This window comes from Mytilus galloprovincialis, chromosome 3 (assembly GCF_965363235.1).
Source record: "Mytilus galloprovincialis chromosome 3, xbMytGall1.hap1.1, whole genome shotgun sequence".
Classification (NCBI taxonomy): domain Eukaryota; kingdom Metazoa; phylum Mollusca; class Bivalvia; order Mytilida; family Mytilidae; genus Mytilus; species Mytilus galloprovincialis.
In genome coordinates this window covers 43,384,655-43,402,777 of record NC_134840.1, presented here as the reverse complement: position 1 = coordinate 43,402,777, position 18,123 = coordinate 43,384,655, and the positions used below count along the sequence as shown (strand labels likewise).

The 18,123-nt window shown below is 32.1% G+C and overlaps 1 protein-coding gene and 1 long non-coding RNA gene across 2 annotated transcripts; one reads left to right on the top strand and one right to left on the bottom strand.

The window, feature by feature from the left end:
• Positions 1–5,749: 5,749 nt before the first annotated feature.
• On the top strand, positions 5,750–17,764 carry LOC143066260 (LITAF domain-containing protein-like). Its single transcript, XM_076239253.1, has 4 exons — positions 5,750–5,856; positions 13,327–13,392; positions 16,704–16,893; positions 17,305–17,764. Exons 1-4 carry the CDS (start codon positions 5,838–5,840, stop codon positions 17,414–17,416), a joined length of 387 nt encoding a protein of 128 aa, XP_076095368.1. The 5' UTR covers positions 5,750–5,837; the 3' UTR covers positions 17,417–17,764.
• On the bottom strand, positions 9,372–13,210 carry LOC143068014 (uncharacterized). Its single transcript, XR_012976080.1, has 4 exons — positions 13,032–13,210; positions 11,994–12,086; positions 11,012–11,106; positions 9,372–9,973 (listed from the first exon to the last, which is right to left on the bottom strand). It is a non-coding gene; the product is annotated as an uncharacterized LOC143068014 (long non-coding RNA).
• Positions 17,765–18,123: the final 359 nt, after the last annotated feature.

Genomic DNA, 18,123 nt, shown 5'->3' with positions numbered 1-18,123 from the left:
TCTATTGTCATACATGATTTGTTTGTTGGCGGTTATATGAAGCTGACGAAAGATCTTCAATATATGCTGTTTAATTTTATTCAGATCGTTTATAGACTCTGGACGATTTAGAGATTGGCACGTTATTTACTATTACAATCTCATGATTGTCGAAGACTTAATTTTCTTGATGTCATTTTGTTTATTTGTGTCGTTGGGTTGTTGTTTCATTGCCGTATAACCCACATCCTCTTTTTTCCATTATTAATTCTGAAATTCGTGTTTTCCATGTATATCATCCAACATGTCCACAGTAATCTAGATTGAAAAAATGTGTAGAAAATACAAAAAAAAAGTTATATCCCTGTACGATGTAATTTTAGTGAAGTATACCAATAAAAAATCGTCTTACGATGAGCACTATGCGAGACTTTTCTATTGTGACATTGCTGAAAAAATACTACTAACTTTGACAACTTCTTCTAAATTGGAACACGTTTCGATGTGTATTTTTAGGTATAAGTAAAGTTTTTAAGCATAATGTCTAAGCACTTTTTAATTCGCGGTAGGGGACATTGACAACCAAAAGAGTGTGAAAATCATACAAATGTAATCTTTTTATTCCTTTTAATGTGTGATAAGATAGCTATCGCTTCTCCATAAATGTGTAACACGTGGAGATACAGCTTAAAAAGTTGGAATTTTATGACAATCGAGAATAATTTTTCATACGTTATTTATCTAAAGTCAATCTTCTGTGTAAACAAAGAACAAACTAGTATCCCGTCTCCGTGACTAAAACCTAGTGAAGAGTATTTGTTAAAATTCTTCCGAATTAAAACTACCATCTTGGTTAAATAAGCAACAGAGGAATTGCACACATGTTTTGAGAGGTTCAATTGTTTTTCCCAAGCAGACTCATTATGCATAATTAGCTTCATTATAAGATTATTTTTTAATTGATTTTATTATCGTTATCGTTATAGTTTTTTTTTTTTTTTTTTATTACTGAAATGACTTGAGAGGGATCACTGTTACGATGAAAAAACAAGCTGATCATCGATCTGTTTTTTATTTAACGCAAAAAGCGAGATAACTCCGTTTCAAAATTTTTCGAACCCGATTGTTTGAGTATACTTTATATTTAGCCAAGCAAACTACGTTCAAACGGTAATGTTTACATCTAAGGGACAAGGCCTGTCAACAAGATTTTTTGCAACATACTAGAAACAACCAAATATATTATCTCATAAACGTTTACTAATGGAAAATGCAAACTGTCCATGATCTAATAATTGAAAATATTTATATTTATATTACGAATTCTAGTCATGATATACATACATGTATTAATATATATATATATATATATATATATATATATATATATATATATATATATATATATATATATATATATTTTGATAAATAAAAAGTCCTTGGTACAGAAAATAGAAAGCGCTAACAGAAACAATGTTCGATTTATGATGTGATTTTTTGTGTTTTTTACTTTTAAATTAATATATATATATATATATATATATATATATATATATATATATATATATATATATATATATATATATATATATATATATATATATATGTTACAATGATGAATTATAAAAACGTCTCAGTTGTCAACGTTACAAAATCAACCGATATCTTTCTGTTGACTCCGATTCATTCTAAAGTAAGAGGTAAACATGGCCACGGAGTCCAAACATGTTCACATATATATAAAAACGTGTATGTTATCTTTCACGTGGATTTTCCTTCATCATGAACGCACATAGCCAAATATTTGAAAGTCAATAATATGTAAGTACATAAATTAGTTGACGGTGTTACATGATTAAAAGGGACCTAAAAAGGGACGAACATATGCCTATAGAACATTGTTCAAAATGCGGGTTAATGCCAAATGAAATTCAGTTATAACAGCAAACTACGGTTCCATAATTTGGATGCTAGACATTAGAAAACGCATTCGTTCTAAGATAAGTAGATATAGGAAGATGTGGTATGAGTGCCAAGGAGACAACTCTCCATCGAAGTAACAACATATAAAAGTAAACAATTATAGGTCAAGGTACAGCCTTCAACACGGAGCCTTGGCTCACTCCAAACAGCGAGCTATAAAGGGTCCCAAAATTACTAGTGTAAAACCATTCAAACGGGAAACCAACGGTCTAATCTATATAAAAACTAGAAACGAGGTTCTCATTCAAACAGTGATTTTAGTCAACTGTATGCTTGCAACATCCCTATTTGACGAAGGCATTGATTTTCTTTCTAACGAGGCATTTTACTGTCTAACTGTCGACAATTTGGTAGAATCAATGTATCCCCACTTATTCGGTACGCCTATCTATGTAGGGTGTTTTTATTTTGAATTTACGTAATATGTGTATTACTGGTAATCAAGGATTCTGTTACAACAAATAACATGTAATATTTACTAAATTCTATCAAAACATTCGGGTTTTTTTGTCTTTACCTGTAGAAAAATGTTATTTATTGGTCATAGTTAGGCAGATGGTTTTCTTGTTATAATTGTTTTACATTTATCATTTACGAGTCTTTTGTAGCTACCTATGTTGTATTGTGCTGCTCATTGCTGAAGGCCGTACGATACCTATTCTAAGTTGTAAAACAAAATCTCCTTTGTGTGGTCTCTGGTGGTGAGATATTTCAATAGCAGTAAAACCATAATTTATTATTTCTATATTTCTAGTTTTTACAATGTTTAAACAAACCTTTCATAATATTCCGTAAAAAAGGACAAAATTGGGACGGTTGCGCTAATAGCAAGAAGATCTAGCACATTTTATAACTGTAAGGAAACAACAACATTTTAAAAACTAAATGGAGTCTAAATGCTTGTTAGTTTTATTACGTGATGTGACTACCAAATTACCGATATATATATAGTCAAGCCTAAATCTCTGAACTGAAAACACAACTTTAAAAAACCCTATATAGATCTATGTATTTAGTTGAGGATTACACAGGCAAAATTTGCTCACATGAATTTCACACGAATCTCACTTGAAAAATTTCACGTGAGATTCACCTCAATCGAGCTTACACATGAAACTCACGTGAAAATGTTCATGTGAATTTTACGTGACTTCAGATTCACATGGATCTGATGTGAATTTTTTTACATGAATTTCATGTGAAATTTACAACAACAACAAAAAAATGATATTTTTCATGATTTTAATTATATTTGAAAATTTAGATGTTATTTGAATAACTCTATTTTAAAAATTCATGTGAATTTCACATGAACAAAATTTACATGACCAAATATTTCAAAGCCTACCCGAGCTACATATACGTTATCCTGCACTCAAAGCTGCGAAATATATCGTTCTCCGACATGTTTCACGAAAACACTTTCAAATTTATTAACATCAAAAATAAAAACCAGGCTTAATAATTATAGTGAAACTTCCCGCTCTAGAGTGACTGTGAATAAGGTGTGACAGTACATATATATATATATAGATAGATAGATAAAATTTCCAAAAGATTGGTTGTTAAGAGTATACTATAAATCGTTTGTCGTTTGTTGATTTTTCGTTCATTTTTGTACATAAATTAGGCCGTTAGTTTTCTCGTTTGAATTGTTTTACATTTGCATTTCGGGGACTTTAATAGCTGACTATACGGCATGTGCTTTGCTCATTGTTGAAGGCCGTACGGTGACTTATAGTTGTTAATTTCTGTGTCATTTTGGTCTCTTGTGGAGAGTTGTCTCGTTGGCAATCGTACCACATCTTTTGTTGTCTATAATAACAATACACGTCTCTTTCCGTGTGTGCAATGGGATAAAACATTTGACTATACTCTCACATAATGATCTAAAATTTGATGACTGTATGTTGAACACATCTATCCCGTATGAAACTTTAAGTAAAGGAAACCCAGATAAGTCTTTTTCCTACCTTGACTTACATTTAGAAATTACAATGATGGTCCCTTAAAAACTAGCTTTTAAATTGTGAACTTTCCATTTCTAAGCAGCAAAATTGTTACAGCTATGGAGTATATATCTCACAGTTTATATGCTATTCGAGAGCTTGCAAATCCTACCACAGTCCAATGCGATTGAAATTACACGATAATTCTTCCTGTAGACAAGATATACCTACTGACATTTACTCTCCTTGAACCTTGTTATACATTGTAGCCTTATGTACAAAACATATTTGTTGACCTATCAAACGGTCATTTGAAGGTGTCTTCCCATTTATCCAACTTTTTAAAATAAGGTATTCTCATTTAGCCAACTTTTTATTTTTGTTAATTATTGGGTTGTAACTTGTTTGTTTAGTAATAATAAGGTGTCTTTCTAAAATTTGACAGTAAAATTGTTCCTGTACGTTTTTATATTATTTAAAAATATATATAAAATAGACGATAGTAAACTTGTTACATTTTATTTTCAAATAAAATTTAATATATTTTAAATAATAAATCATTTAAACAGAAGAAACCCACAAATCATTTTATGAAAGTAAACATGAATGTCTTTATTACACTACAAGACACTGGCATAGATTAGTAAATATGGAAAATATTAATATGGACAGATGAGGTCAGTCTGAAACACAGAATTGTAATACATTGGAATTTTCATGGTTAAAAAACATTTCACGGAACTTGAATTGGTTGACTTTTGTTATACAAACACTTCGTTTTCCCGTTTGAATGGTTTTACACTAGTAATTTTGGACCCCTTTGTACATTGATATAGCTTGTTGTTCGGTGTGTGCCAAGGCTCCGTGTTGAAGGCCGTACATTGACCTATAATGGTTTACTTTTATAAATTGTTATTTGGATGGAGAGTTGTCTCATTGGCACTAATACCACATCTTCCAGTATCTACTAATTTTTATAAAAATATGTTTATTGATACAGTCATGTCAAGAATGTTTGATAATTATATTGAAGAATGGAAAAGTATTGTTAATTCACCCTCTTCCAGATGGGGAAATGGGCGTAATAAATTGAGAACATAAGATTTTAAGCAGGATTATGTTGTTGAAAACTTCTGCAAACTGTTGATGCCTTTTTGTGCATTAATATTCGCGATCCTGCCTGATAAATGCCAGACAACCTACCAACGTTTGTTTGCAATTCGTAAAGCAAGTGGAGCAGACAACAGCACACCAATCAACCCAAACAGAATCTTCATGGACTTTGAATCAGCAGCACGTAACGCAGCAGAGACAGCCTATTCAACTTATATTTTGTCCCATTTGGATCATTTGGCCAGAAGAACAGAAAAAAAAGGAACGAAGAGGATCTATTACACAAAAAAAAATCCATATCATTGACAAATCTCTTCATGAATAAAAGTGCAACTGATATTTTTCTATCCAATTCACATTTAGATTTTAAAACGGTTAAAAAAACTTTAAAATACTTTCAAATGATTTACATTACATTAACTAAATGTCAGTTGCACATTTTAACATGCTATGCTAAATAAAACTACAGAAAATTTAATCCGAGTATAATTTTCAGTCTTATTTTTCACCTGTCATTCAACCCAAACTCTGATTGAAAAAAACCCTTTGTTCTTGATTACCTTTGATCTCATCTATCCAACTTTTTTTTTACCTGTACTACATATAATTTTAAAAAGTTGGATAATTAAGAATGAAACCATTTGAAATGCTAGATTTCGTAATATTACTGAAATAAAAAGTAACTGTACGTAACGAAACGTCTTTCATGCATGACAAATTCGATACAATTATATATTCTATTACCTTTATATCCCTTTAAAACATATTTGTCGGTGGGAAGCATTTTACGACATATATAATACCAGAAACAATATGTATGATCCAAAATCGATAGTCTCGATTACCCAGACGCTTGAATTTTACAAACCAAACGTCTGGGTTTTCGCAATGGTAAAAATTCTTATGACAGATTTCTGTCAGAGACTCGGAACATTTTGGATTATTCGTAGACCCTATGAAAAGTAACGATAGTATCCGAAATGATAGTTTGACCCACAACATCCAAAATGGCAGCCTCCATGAGTGCTTGTTTTTTATCGACTTCAACCACAGAACATCAACATGCAGCTAGCATATACGTGTTAAAGGGTCATGGTGTAATTAATGTGTTGTCAAAAGGCAGTAGGTGAATTGTAGGTTATAGTTGATAGGTTTAAAAGCATTTGTATACATAGAATTGGCTCATGACTTGTTACATGAATCTTTATTTCATTTATGTGTTGTTTTAATATTATAATTGTCTGTATTTGGATCACGCCTCTATTGTGCTCTTTCCAATAAAATATTGAAATAAAAGCAAAAACAGTAAAGTCGCGCAACATAAATTTATTGAACAGTTGAACATCTGAGCACAGGGTTTGAAACAAACCCCTGTGATCTGAGTTTCAAAATAATTTTAATTTAATAATTGTATTAAAAAGACATTGCCTCCAACAGGTTAGGAACAACCCCTCAATTGCATGACTATCCCTTAGGAAGCTACCATTTGATTTTTATGGGGGGGGGGCTAAGATGAAAATTTTGTCCTGAATTTTTTTTTAGCTGTAATATCTGTCCTGAATTTTTATTTTTCACTCTGTTCGGTCCTGTCTTTTTTTTTTAGTTTATCCTGTCAGACTTTTTTTTACCTAAATTGCCGTCCTGACTTTTTTTTTTTTGCAAATGTCTCATCCTGCCTTTTTTTTTTACTCAAAACTCCTGTCCTGCCTATTTTTTTCAAATTTCATCCTAGCCCCCCCCCCCCATAAAAATCAAATGCAAATGGTAGCTCCCTTATATAAGTAATACATTTGAAGTGATTAATTTTGTTTTTGTTGTAAAAGCCACTTTTTAGTACAAAATTTATGTCAAATGAGCATATATTTATATTATTTGAAGAAATGTTTCCCATTGGCATTGAAAGAACTATTTACATCTATCTGGTATCGTAAGTTCAAAACATGTCCAAGAGTCCAAATAATTTTGACACTTTGAAAGACTATTTTATATTTTTGCTTACATGTAGATGCAAAAATTATAGGACTAGGCATGTTTTTTCTGTGATGCCTTCCCTCTCTAAACATTCTTTTTTAAATTTGTATGGAGCTTGTGTACCTTATTTGGTCTTCTGTCAGTCCTCTTTGATTTAAAGTCTTTAATATTGTATTTCTTTGTTACCCTGGTAATGGTTTATAATATGAATAAAACACTGCAAGTATGCAACAGCTGTACAAGGTCTTATTTTATTGAGTAAGACCTCAGACTATTATTATAGACAATTTTTTACTCAGGTGATTCAATATTTAATGTATAATAAATTTGTTTTATTTTGTAGAGCAAAGCAGTATTGCATTGATCGATCGCTGTCAATATTCTTCTATGGATTTTTGCAGGATTAAGTAACTCATGATTTTATGTACTGTGCATATGTGTGAATTGTAGTCGTATGCCTTTATATAATATACTGAGTTGCACATCAATCAACAGAATTTCACCAGATATTTTTTGCTGTGAATGGTTTTAACTAAAAGAACAGGAAAATCTGATTATTTTATTTACATGCCCTTCAATTTAACATAAATCTACATACATATATAGCCACATCGAGATAGTGTTTGTTGACCTACTTTCTACTGTATTGTTATTCATTGCAATTTTATTTTCTTAATATACCCTAACAACAAGGATTAGAGGCTTGATAGACTTACTAATTCAGTTTACTAGGTTATTTCTTTTTCCTAGTATTTATAGTCATAAAGAAGGACACAACGCAACAACAAAAACTAAAGAAAGCAACACAAACCCTACCAAAAACCATATATTTTCAGTATCATAGTTCCTGATAGCCTTTTATGAAATATTACAATTTCTGCAGTTGGCAATTAGATAGATAGCTGGGTATTTACAAATAAAGCCATAAAAGGCATGCTTTCAAATTAATAGTATTATTTAACCCTTGTACAGTGTTATGCCTTAAGCTTTAGTTCAGTGGTTGTTGTTGGTTCATGCATGTAATTTTTAATTTTTCGATATTTTTTGTTTTGTAATAAATTAGGCCGTCAGTTTCTCATTTTGAATTGTTCATATAATTTATGTCTGGGCCTTTAACAGCAGACTATATATGGGTTTTACTCATTGTTGAAGACTGTACAGTTGCCTATAATTGATAACATCCACTTGATTTGAACTTTGATCGAGTTGTCTCATTGGCAATCATACTCAAATGTACCTTTGTTGTTGGGATATACAAGTACCCGGCCACGTCCACTCTATGTAGTATTTCTAATTGTATCCATCTGATGACTAGCCTTTTTCAACTGATTTTTTTATAGTTCGTTCTTATGTTGTACTGTTACACCACTGTCCTAGGTATGGGGGGGCGGGTTGGGATACCGCTAACATGTTTAACCCAACCACATTCTGTATGTATGTATATATGTGCCTGTCCCAAGGCAACAGCCTCTAATTCAGTGGTTGTCGTTTGTTTTTCCTTCATCTTTATACAACTGTATATTTGTATTACGTTGTATGGGTTTTGCTCATTGTTGAAGGCTGTACAGTAACCTATAGTTTTTCATTGGAAATTATATCACATCTTTTTTATACTCATCTTCTTATTTTTATGCATGTTAAATAGCCTTGTAGGACTTTCAATCTTAGTTCATTTATGTTTTGAAGTTTTGTATGACATCTATTTTCACTGAACTAGTACACATTTTGTTTTAGAGTTCAGCTAAAGCCTGCCTGAGGGAGCTGGATTTTCTTTGCTGTGATAAGAAGCATTGGTGTCCTTTGGCTGTTTTCTTCTACTTAATTGTCTCTTTGACACATTCCCCATATCTATTATCAATTTAATATATTCAACATTAAAGTAGATTTTTTTATTCCTACTTGTCGTTTGACTGTCCAAAGTAGGCATTTGCAAAACTCCTAGATGGTCTTTGTGTCCATGACATAAACATGATAAACTGTAATGCCACTTATTTTCTCCATCATAACAATTGAACATTCAGTAATTTAGACATATCAGTTAGATTAACAATGTTTTTTGCCATGTTAGAGCATTTTAAAGCTTACTATAGGCTATGGATTTTGCTCATTGTTGAAGGTTGAAAGGTGACCTACAAATTGAATGCACAATATTTGAACTCTGGTGGATATAAATCTCAGTGGCAATCATACCATAATTATAAGCATTCAATGTAATGATTACTTTTCAGAATCATATTAAGGTACACTCGATAGTGTTCTTTCTTCATTCTCTTTGGTTTTAATATTAAAATGCAATTTTTAGGATAAGTGTTTTTAGTTTCAAATTGTATTTTTTTAAGCGGGTTTTATGTCAGAAATAAACAATGTAAAACGAAATACAACAAATAGCTACAGCTAATTTATTTTCATGGTATTGTCAGAGGCGGATTTAGAGGGGGCCAGGGGCCCCTGGCTTCCCCTTTTTTGGAAAGAAATTTGGTTGATTATATAGGGAATCACTGAAGCATGACTGGAGTGGGCCGGACCCCCTCTTAGGCAGTCAGTGGGCCCCAACTTATGAAAATTTCTGGATCTGCCACTGATTGTGTGATAAAGTGCTTATTAATGTACTGGAAACAAATAAGAAATATCTATTTAAAATCACTCAAACACCATACCAATTGTCTATTTAAACTTTAAAAAAATACTTGTACTTCATTCAGCAATGATCTTTGTCATTTGTTTTTTCAACATTCTACTCCATTAATAACAAAAAAGTCTTTTTAGAAAATCATACAACCAAAATAACAAATGCAATTTATTAAGAAATGAGAGGCATTGACGACCAAGATGATAATTCTATGGATGCTGTAATGTATTATCATACATGTATGACACTACAATGTAGTATGAACATCAATTACAACTATTGCACAAGTATTGTAAGCACAGTTGGTCAAATGGTGTCTACTCTTGTTTCTTTATTTCTTCACTAGTATCTGAAAAGCAAAGTAAATTCTGTGGTTATATCAGACTATACAACATTTTTGGTAATGGATATCATGAAGTGGCTAATTGTTATTACATGTACAATTGTTACAGAAATATTTATATTTTAAGAGTTTTACCCACAATCCTGTACCAAAATGTTCAGTGAATATTATTACAAGTTTATATGTTTGACAAAATGCTCAGAACTATACAACTATACGGGTAATCGTTACTAGTTTACAGGAAACAGACATATGAAAATTATACAAAGTTATTTTCCTATGTGAAACTTTACATTGAAAATCATTGTGTACAAATAATCTTTATTCTATACCAAGTATGGCTAATTTGACAGAGGTACAGAATGAGACTGTTATGAACTATAAATCATATACAAGCAGTGTATGTTCACTTTTAACACCTGATATAACCTGGGTTTTAAGAGGGTTGTATTGTGTTTGTAGTCCATACAATAACTCTTAAACAGAGAAACATTCCTTTTGTTTTTCAACACATCTATGTCATGCATTTGTTTCAATTTTTCTGTTTTTGTGAATTGTTTTTTTTTTACTCTCGCTTTCTGACGTTCCATTTAAAATATATACTGGTTGTAAAAAAATATTATATTTGATGGAGAATATCTATAAGTGTTAACTTACTTATCTTAATATAAAAAAAATCAGGATATCAAGCACAACAAAAGGAGGCTATATTTAACTAAAATCTGGGTTTAATCCATTATTATATTTTACTAAACTAACATAACAATAATGTATGTAAGTTAAACAACAAGTGCCCATCCATGGAAGGATAAATATAACAGATGAAAAAAGTAGATTTTTCAACTATAGCTAATAAAGTTAAATTTATACTTAATCAATAATCATCTGATAGAAGCCAATTGAGAATTTCACTAACATTTTCATTGCAATTAACCCCACCCCACATTATAACTTTGGATCTCTAAGTGTCTTCCCTGGTCCCAATATGCATGCATGTATGTTTAAATGGAAAAGCCTTAAAACAATATGTTGTGTATGTGTTACCTGGTAGATTAATTTGACCTGTCACCATCATCAGGACTGTTGTTCTTTTTCTTCCAAGATGAAATACATGTTTTGTATGGCTGCAAAGCCTTTTGCTGAAATATAATTAGCTCAAGTTTAATAAAATGCAATTTGTGTGAGGCCAATGTCTACAAAACTATACATTTGTTTAGAAATTTTACTGAATAAAGTAATTTTGCAAAACTAAGAAACAAGTTCAAGTAGATATGCAAGGTTAAAAAACATTTAGTCTGACTTCATGTATCTGTATCGGAATAAAACCAATGAAATTATTTTTCTTATTGGTAATTCATGTCGTACCGGTATTAGGGTGCCAAAAAAATATTCTTAAAAAAACCATTGGTACAATATATTCAAGATATATTTCATATGCTAAAAAAAAAAAAAGTCAAAAAGTGATAAAACATATCATGCATATAGTGTATGACATTTAAAGTTAAGTTCACATATGTCAGAGGAACATGTCAGTAACTGCTAGTAGTCCTTTGTAAATTTTTTCATCGTCATTTTGCTTAGTTTGGTTTGTTTCCTATTCTGACATAGGACTAAATATGACTTCTTTAAACTGAGATTTAATGTGCCTATTGTTTTTGTTTTTCTACAATGGCTAGCTGGATAGGTTGAGATCTTGCAAAACATGTTTAACCCCTACACATTTTTTCGCATGTCCCAAGTCAGGAGCCTCTGGCCTTTGTTAGTCTTGTATGATATTTAATTTTAGTTCATTTATATATTTCGGAGTCTAGTATAACATTCATTATTACCTTGACCCCATGTTACCAGGAGTAGTACACATTTTTGTTAAGGTGGCAGCTGAAGCATGCCTCTGTGTGCGTGATTTTCTCAGTGTTTTGTAGATCCATTGGTGGTCTTTGGCTGTTTTCTGCTCTTTGGTCAGGTTGTTGTCTCTTTGACACATTCCCCATTTCCATTCTCAATTTTTTATTAATAATAAAATTACCCAATGACAGTCAGTTATATGTGAGGCCTCTTCGTTTCCCTATACATTTGTACTAGGTTTGTATTCTCCAGCCATTCAATACAGATAACTGACCTGGAAAAGATATAATATGTCAGTATTTTACTATTTCAGATGCAACTCAATGCAGATACTTTATGCATAGATTACAATGTACATAGATTATAGATAGTTATAATATACTGTATTCTGTTGGTCATATTATTTATTTCATTCTCAATACTAATCAGCCTGTTATGGCAATCAACAATTGTTACAACGGTAAATCTGTATTTGTTTAATTGTTAGTTTCATTAAGTGCATTCTAAATTCTAAATGGCATAATCCATATATATAGCATGAGGATAAATTGTCTTATTGTAAGAAGAATTTCATATTCTCTTGCACCGTCCCTTGATGATCTTTGCTGGTTGGACACAGAATCTATAATCTTAAAAATATGCTTTTAAAATATATTTCAAATAATTTAGGAGTTTGACTCATCTGCATAAAGTACAAGAAGGGACTTCCCTTTAAGCATCAATTCTTGGTGCTTACTGCAGATTAGTCATATTAAATATCCTTGTGATTTGCAGTATAACTCAAGAGTCAAATGTTTTGGTAGTTTTGGGTTTTTTTTATATTGAGATTTCAGCTGAGATTACTGTGTTGTCTCAGATTTCATTGATCGATGCATGAGGTAAAATAACTACAAACCTAATACAAACTGTCAAATATTTTATTTTTATGATACTTGTTGTCAGTGGCGGATCCAGAAATGTTCAAAGTGGGGGCCCACTGACTGACCTAAGAGGGGGTCCGCTCCAGTCACGCTTCAATGATTCCCTATATAAGCAACCAATTTTTTTCTCAAAAAGGGGAGGCCAGGCCCCCCCCCCCCTAAATCCGCCTCTGGTTGTTATGATTTTGCAAACTAATCCTTGGTTGCATAAAGGTGTACAAAAACAGTAGGTTGTAACAACCAAGGATAAGTTTGCACCCCCCCCCCCCCTTTTCTTAGTTATGTGTTAAAAAAACTACCTTTTCCCTATCCTATTAAAAGAGACATTCGTAAACATGAACCTTGATAAGTTAATTGTCTAGTTTCCATGCTGTTTAAACGTTTCATTTTACACTGAACCTCACAACTCTGATCAACTCTGGTCAACCACTGCCGCATGTTATCGTCCATATTCCTGAAGTGTTTCCTTCCGGGAACATGTAGTCAAGGTCATTTACCTAATTTTAAAACGCCATCTATGAACGAAATCCAAAGACACAAAAATCCAGACGCTATATTCATAATGCGTCTGGGTGATCGAGACTACAAAATCGACTGAAGTTCCACAATCATTTACATACAATGATCCAAACACAGGCGCACCACAAGGACCACCACCCGGTAAGGGCATTTATTTTACTATATCTATTTTGTTAATTTATATTTTGTTAATTTGTATTTATTCGGCAATGGTACACAAAAAGTCCTGTAGTCATTAAGGCTATCATAAACATTTGAATTACATTTAGCATCTTTATTGTCAGGTACTTACATTGCATAATCAGTAAATGAAAAAGTACATATATGTTCACACTATATGTTAGTCATATATGCCGGTATAAATGTCCGACCTATCTTGCCACAAAATGACCATGATCGGGTCAATTATTGATTTTAAACTTATTTCTTAATTCCGTGTTCTACTTTTTGATCAGTTCAGTTCACATTATTCACTTGGTGAAATTTTATGGCAAACATAACATATGTTTATAATATTTAATTTGTAAAATCATGACAGTTGTTTGTATTATTTAATTCTTTAAATTTATTTTATGGGATGATTTCTATTTTTATTTTACAAAGGAAGGTACGATATTTGACCCCTAATAAATAGCACTGAGAAAGAGATAGGGCCAACTTCATCTGCATGTATTCATTTCACACTAGGGTCATTTGCAAAAATCTCTCAATCTTTACTAAAATCCATACCATCACAGATTTGTGTACTCTGAGTTTGCAAACAACATTATGCCTGTTTTCGCAAACAGTTGACAAAACGGGAGGGTAAAACGTTTGTCTGAATAAAAGATGGAACCAAAATTGTGCGAAATAAATTTCCGACTTTTCTAAAATGGCATACATTAAGGTAAAATTGAGAAAGGAAATGGGTGATGTGTCAAAGTGACAACAACCCGACCATAGAGCAGACAACAGCAGAAGGCCACCAATGGGTCTTCAATGTACAGAGAAACTCCCGCACCCGGAGGCGTCTTTCAGCTGGCCCCTTAAAATATGTATACATACTAGTTAAGTGATAATGGACGTCATAATAAACTCCGAATTATACACAAGAAACTAAAATTAAAAATCACACAAGACAACAAAGGCCAGAGGCTCCTGACTTGGGACAGGAGCAAAATTGCGGCGGGGTTAAACATGTTTATGAGCTCTCAACCCTTCCCTATACCTCTAGGTAGTTTATCAAAGTTTAATTCTCGTAAACGATCATAAAGCTTCAGTGATTCCCTATATAATAAACAAATTTTTCCAAGAATGGCCCCCTCTAAATCCGCCTCTGATTTCGCGATGGTCTTGTGCTAGGAACACCATAATATATAGTTTTATTTGGGGTTATCATTTTGGTTTTGATATTAGTTTTTCCCGGGGTATTGTCAGTGACATAGATTTTTACCAAGGTAACTAGGCGTTACAAAAACCTAGTTGTCCAATCAATTCTTTTACACGAATTTATGAACATGCAAGTTTTTCTTTTACTGTCATTATGAAAAAACCTTAGCCCAAGTATACCAATTGCCCATAATGTTTCCCACGTTGCAGTTGATTGGAATTTATCTTTTCACACTGATCAACTCTCTATACTACTAAAGGAAAAGAGCCTCAGACCAATTTCATTGAGTCACAACTCCTCTGAAACAATACAAAGTCGGAAATATTTGCGATATGATGTATAAATGTAGTGTTTTGTACTTCATAAATTTGTCTTTGAAACAATCTTTTTTCCACAGAAAACGCCAAAATTTTAGAAAATATCCAAATTCAGAGAACGTTATCGATATGTGTCATATACGCTTTCGTGCATCATGCTCAGTCGACGTACTGACGGTACTGCTTACGATATTTAAAACTCTTTGTTTCAACACTTGCCCAATGGTACCGCAATTTCGCAGGCATCTTCTAGTAGTGAAGAGTTATAACTTGTGACCATTGCTAGTAAATGTAGGTGATGTGAAGCAGGCGAAGTGTTAAAACATATTATTACCAATGCCAGTGAATGTTGTATTCCATAACGTTCAAACAACTCGTGATGGCGTCCTTAAATTTTGAAACTCTTAGCTTAATAGCTTAGAAAAGTTCACAACTGGGAAGCTGAAATTATCTTTTTTTGTCGTTAAGTTTTGTTTTCAACCGACCATCATTGTCAATGTCTAAATGTAAGTCAAGATATAAGGCTGATTTAGTTGTATCTGTTATATACTTTATATCTGGTTCGATGGGATAGATACGTTCAACATAGTCACCAAGTTTTGAATTATTTAGTGAGAGAAAATCATCTCTATAGCGGAAAGTACAAGTTAAAGGATATTGCTAACTTCTTATCTTTCTTCATAAGAAGTTCTTGTATGATGTCAGTCTCTTAGTAATAAAGGAACACGTTGGCAAGGTCATAATTGATTCCCAATGGAATGCCTACAGTCTGTTCAAAAACACATCGTCCAAACGTATCAAACATCTTTTCAATCAAGAATCAAGCATCTTGATAATGTCAGTTTCAGAGACTTTTTTGTTTGAATCAGAGTGATTCTTTACAAAGTAGGATATATCCCTCCCTAAGACAAGATACTTGTATCTTCGTTGGCCATTATTTTTAATGAAACAAAGCAATACCAACGCTTTCAATTTGTCTTTTAGTTTGGAATGTGTAATACTTGTAGGTAATATAAAAAAAGAAGATGTGGTATGATAGGTAATATAAAAAAGAAGATGTGGTATGATAGGTAATATAAAAAAGAAGATGTGGTATGATTGCCAATGAGACATCTATCAACAAAAGACCAAAATGACACAGACATTAACAACTATAGGTCACCGTACGGCCTTCAACCTTCGTCAGACAACTGAATGTCAAACACTAGAATAGGTTGGAAAACTATTTTATACTATACAATGCACTTGCTTCGCCTGAACAATTTGTCATTAGCAATGGGCTAAAGAGTAAAAAGTCACTTTCGACATAGTTTTTGGTACAATTAAATTTCAGCAACGGGCTTACCAAAAATGAATTTTACTTGCATCTAAATATTTTAATAAGAAATATTTTAACAATCTACTTTTTTGTGTAATTGATGCTGTTGCACACATCTAACCATTAATATCATGATCTCAAATTTAGGTAGTCTATGGCATGTTTTTGTCATTATCGTAGGAGTTCAAGGCACAACGCAAAATATTCAAGAGGAAATTTAAAACTACCAATTCTTATTTCTGAAAGATTTATGTCATGTGAATGTCTGCGGGATTAAATTTAAATTATGTATACTACTTTTTAGTATCAAAATAATGCGTATTATACCTTCTATATCTGCACTAATGCCATGGTTTATTTAAAGGGTCTAGGGTGTTAAAATCCAAAGGTTTTTCTATTAAATTGCTCTTAAATCTTGATATTGATGTATGTACCATATTTGTTTCAGCATATAACATAGCCAATCAGTCATCAGTTATCATACATAATCAGCCAAATGTTTTATATCAGACCCTAATCTTTGGCGAAACTCCAGTTCGAATGACGTGTACATCTTGTAGAGCTGATATTTTAACTAATACTCATTATGAGAATGGAACATTTGCCTGGGTTGCCTGTATTTTCCTGGTATTTGTTGGGTATGTAACTGAGATTTATTAGTTATTGTCTTAGCTTTTATTTTCTTTTTTTCTTTCAATCTTATCCTATTTGTTTCTCAAGCGGTTCTCAAGGAGCTATGGATCACCTTATGGCCCTCGAAAATATTAGTTTTACATATTTTTGGATCCTCTTTAATAACTATATAGGTAATCTTTTAGCATGGAACACTACGGAACATAGAGTAAAACAAAACGGCAATAGATAATTGATTATGATAAATTCAAATTTTGACTTAAGGATTTTGTAATGATCGACGCTGATACTCTAGGGACATTAATGTCTTGTTCCTGAACATATCTAAACGATGTACTGTTCTATAAAGTGTATAACGGTATAAGTTTTTGTAAAAGAAATTGTTATTTGTAACGAGTAACTTCATTCTGTTTCAGTTTGTCGCTGTTTTGCTGCTTGATTCCGTTTTGCCTTAATTCATGTAAAGATGTAGTGCATACATGTCCCAATTGCCGGGTTACAGTAGGAAGATATGATAGGATAAAGTGAACTTTCAGACATTCAAGCACTTTTTAATTTGAAAACGATCGCAAGCGTAATCCAGAATCAATCCCATATTTTTATTTTTTAAAAGTCTAATCTCTCAGTTATAATATTTATAATGCAACATTACATTAAGTGTGCAGACCACAGTACAACAAGACAGAACCAGCTTATGAAGTTAAATTTCAGTTTTTTTATTATTTAAGTTAACTATTGTTTGTATATATGCCTTTTTGTGTTTCTTTGTTACATATGACGTGGCTCTGTACTTATACATCCAGTCATTGTGTTATTGAGCTATTGTAAATTATTGTATTCTTGTATTAGTTTTAATAAATTAATGTGCTTTGTCAATATGCCTTTTTGTGTTTCTTTGTTACATATTTCTTTATTTTTATAGTGATTTAGTTTATAACACAATGTTGGCTGACATTTTTTTTACCTATTATGTCGGTTTGTTTTGTTCAGACATTGTTGTCGATATAATAGAATTTTATACGACTGTCATGCAAGTGAGAGGTCTACATAGCTATAAAACCAGGTTTCATCCACCATTGTTTACACAAGAAAATGCCTGTACCAAATCAGTAATATGACAGTTGGTATCCATTCGTTTGAGCTTTTGATTTTGCCATTTGATTATGGACTTTCCGTTTTGAATTTTCCTCGGCGTTCGGTATTTTTGTGATTTTACTTTTGATATAATTAGTTGC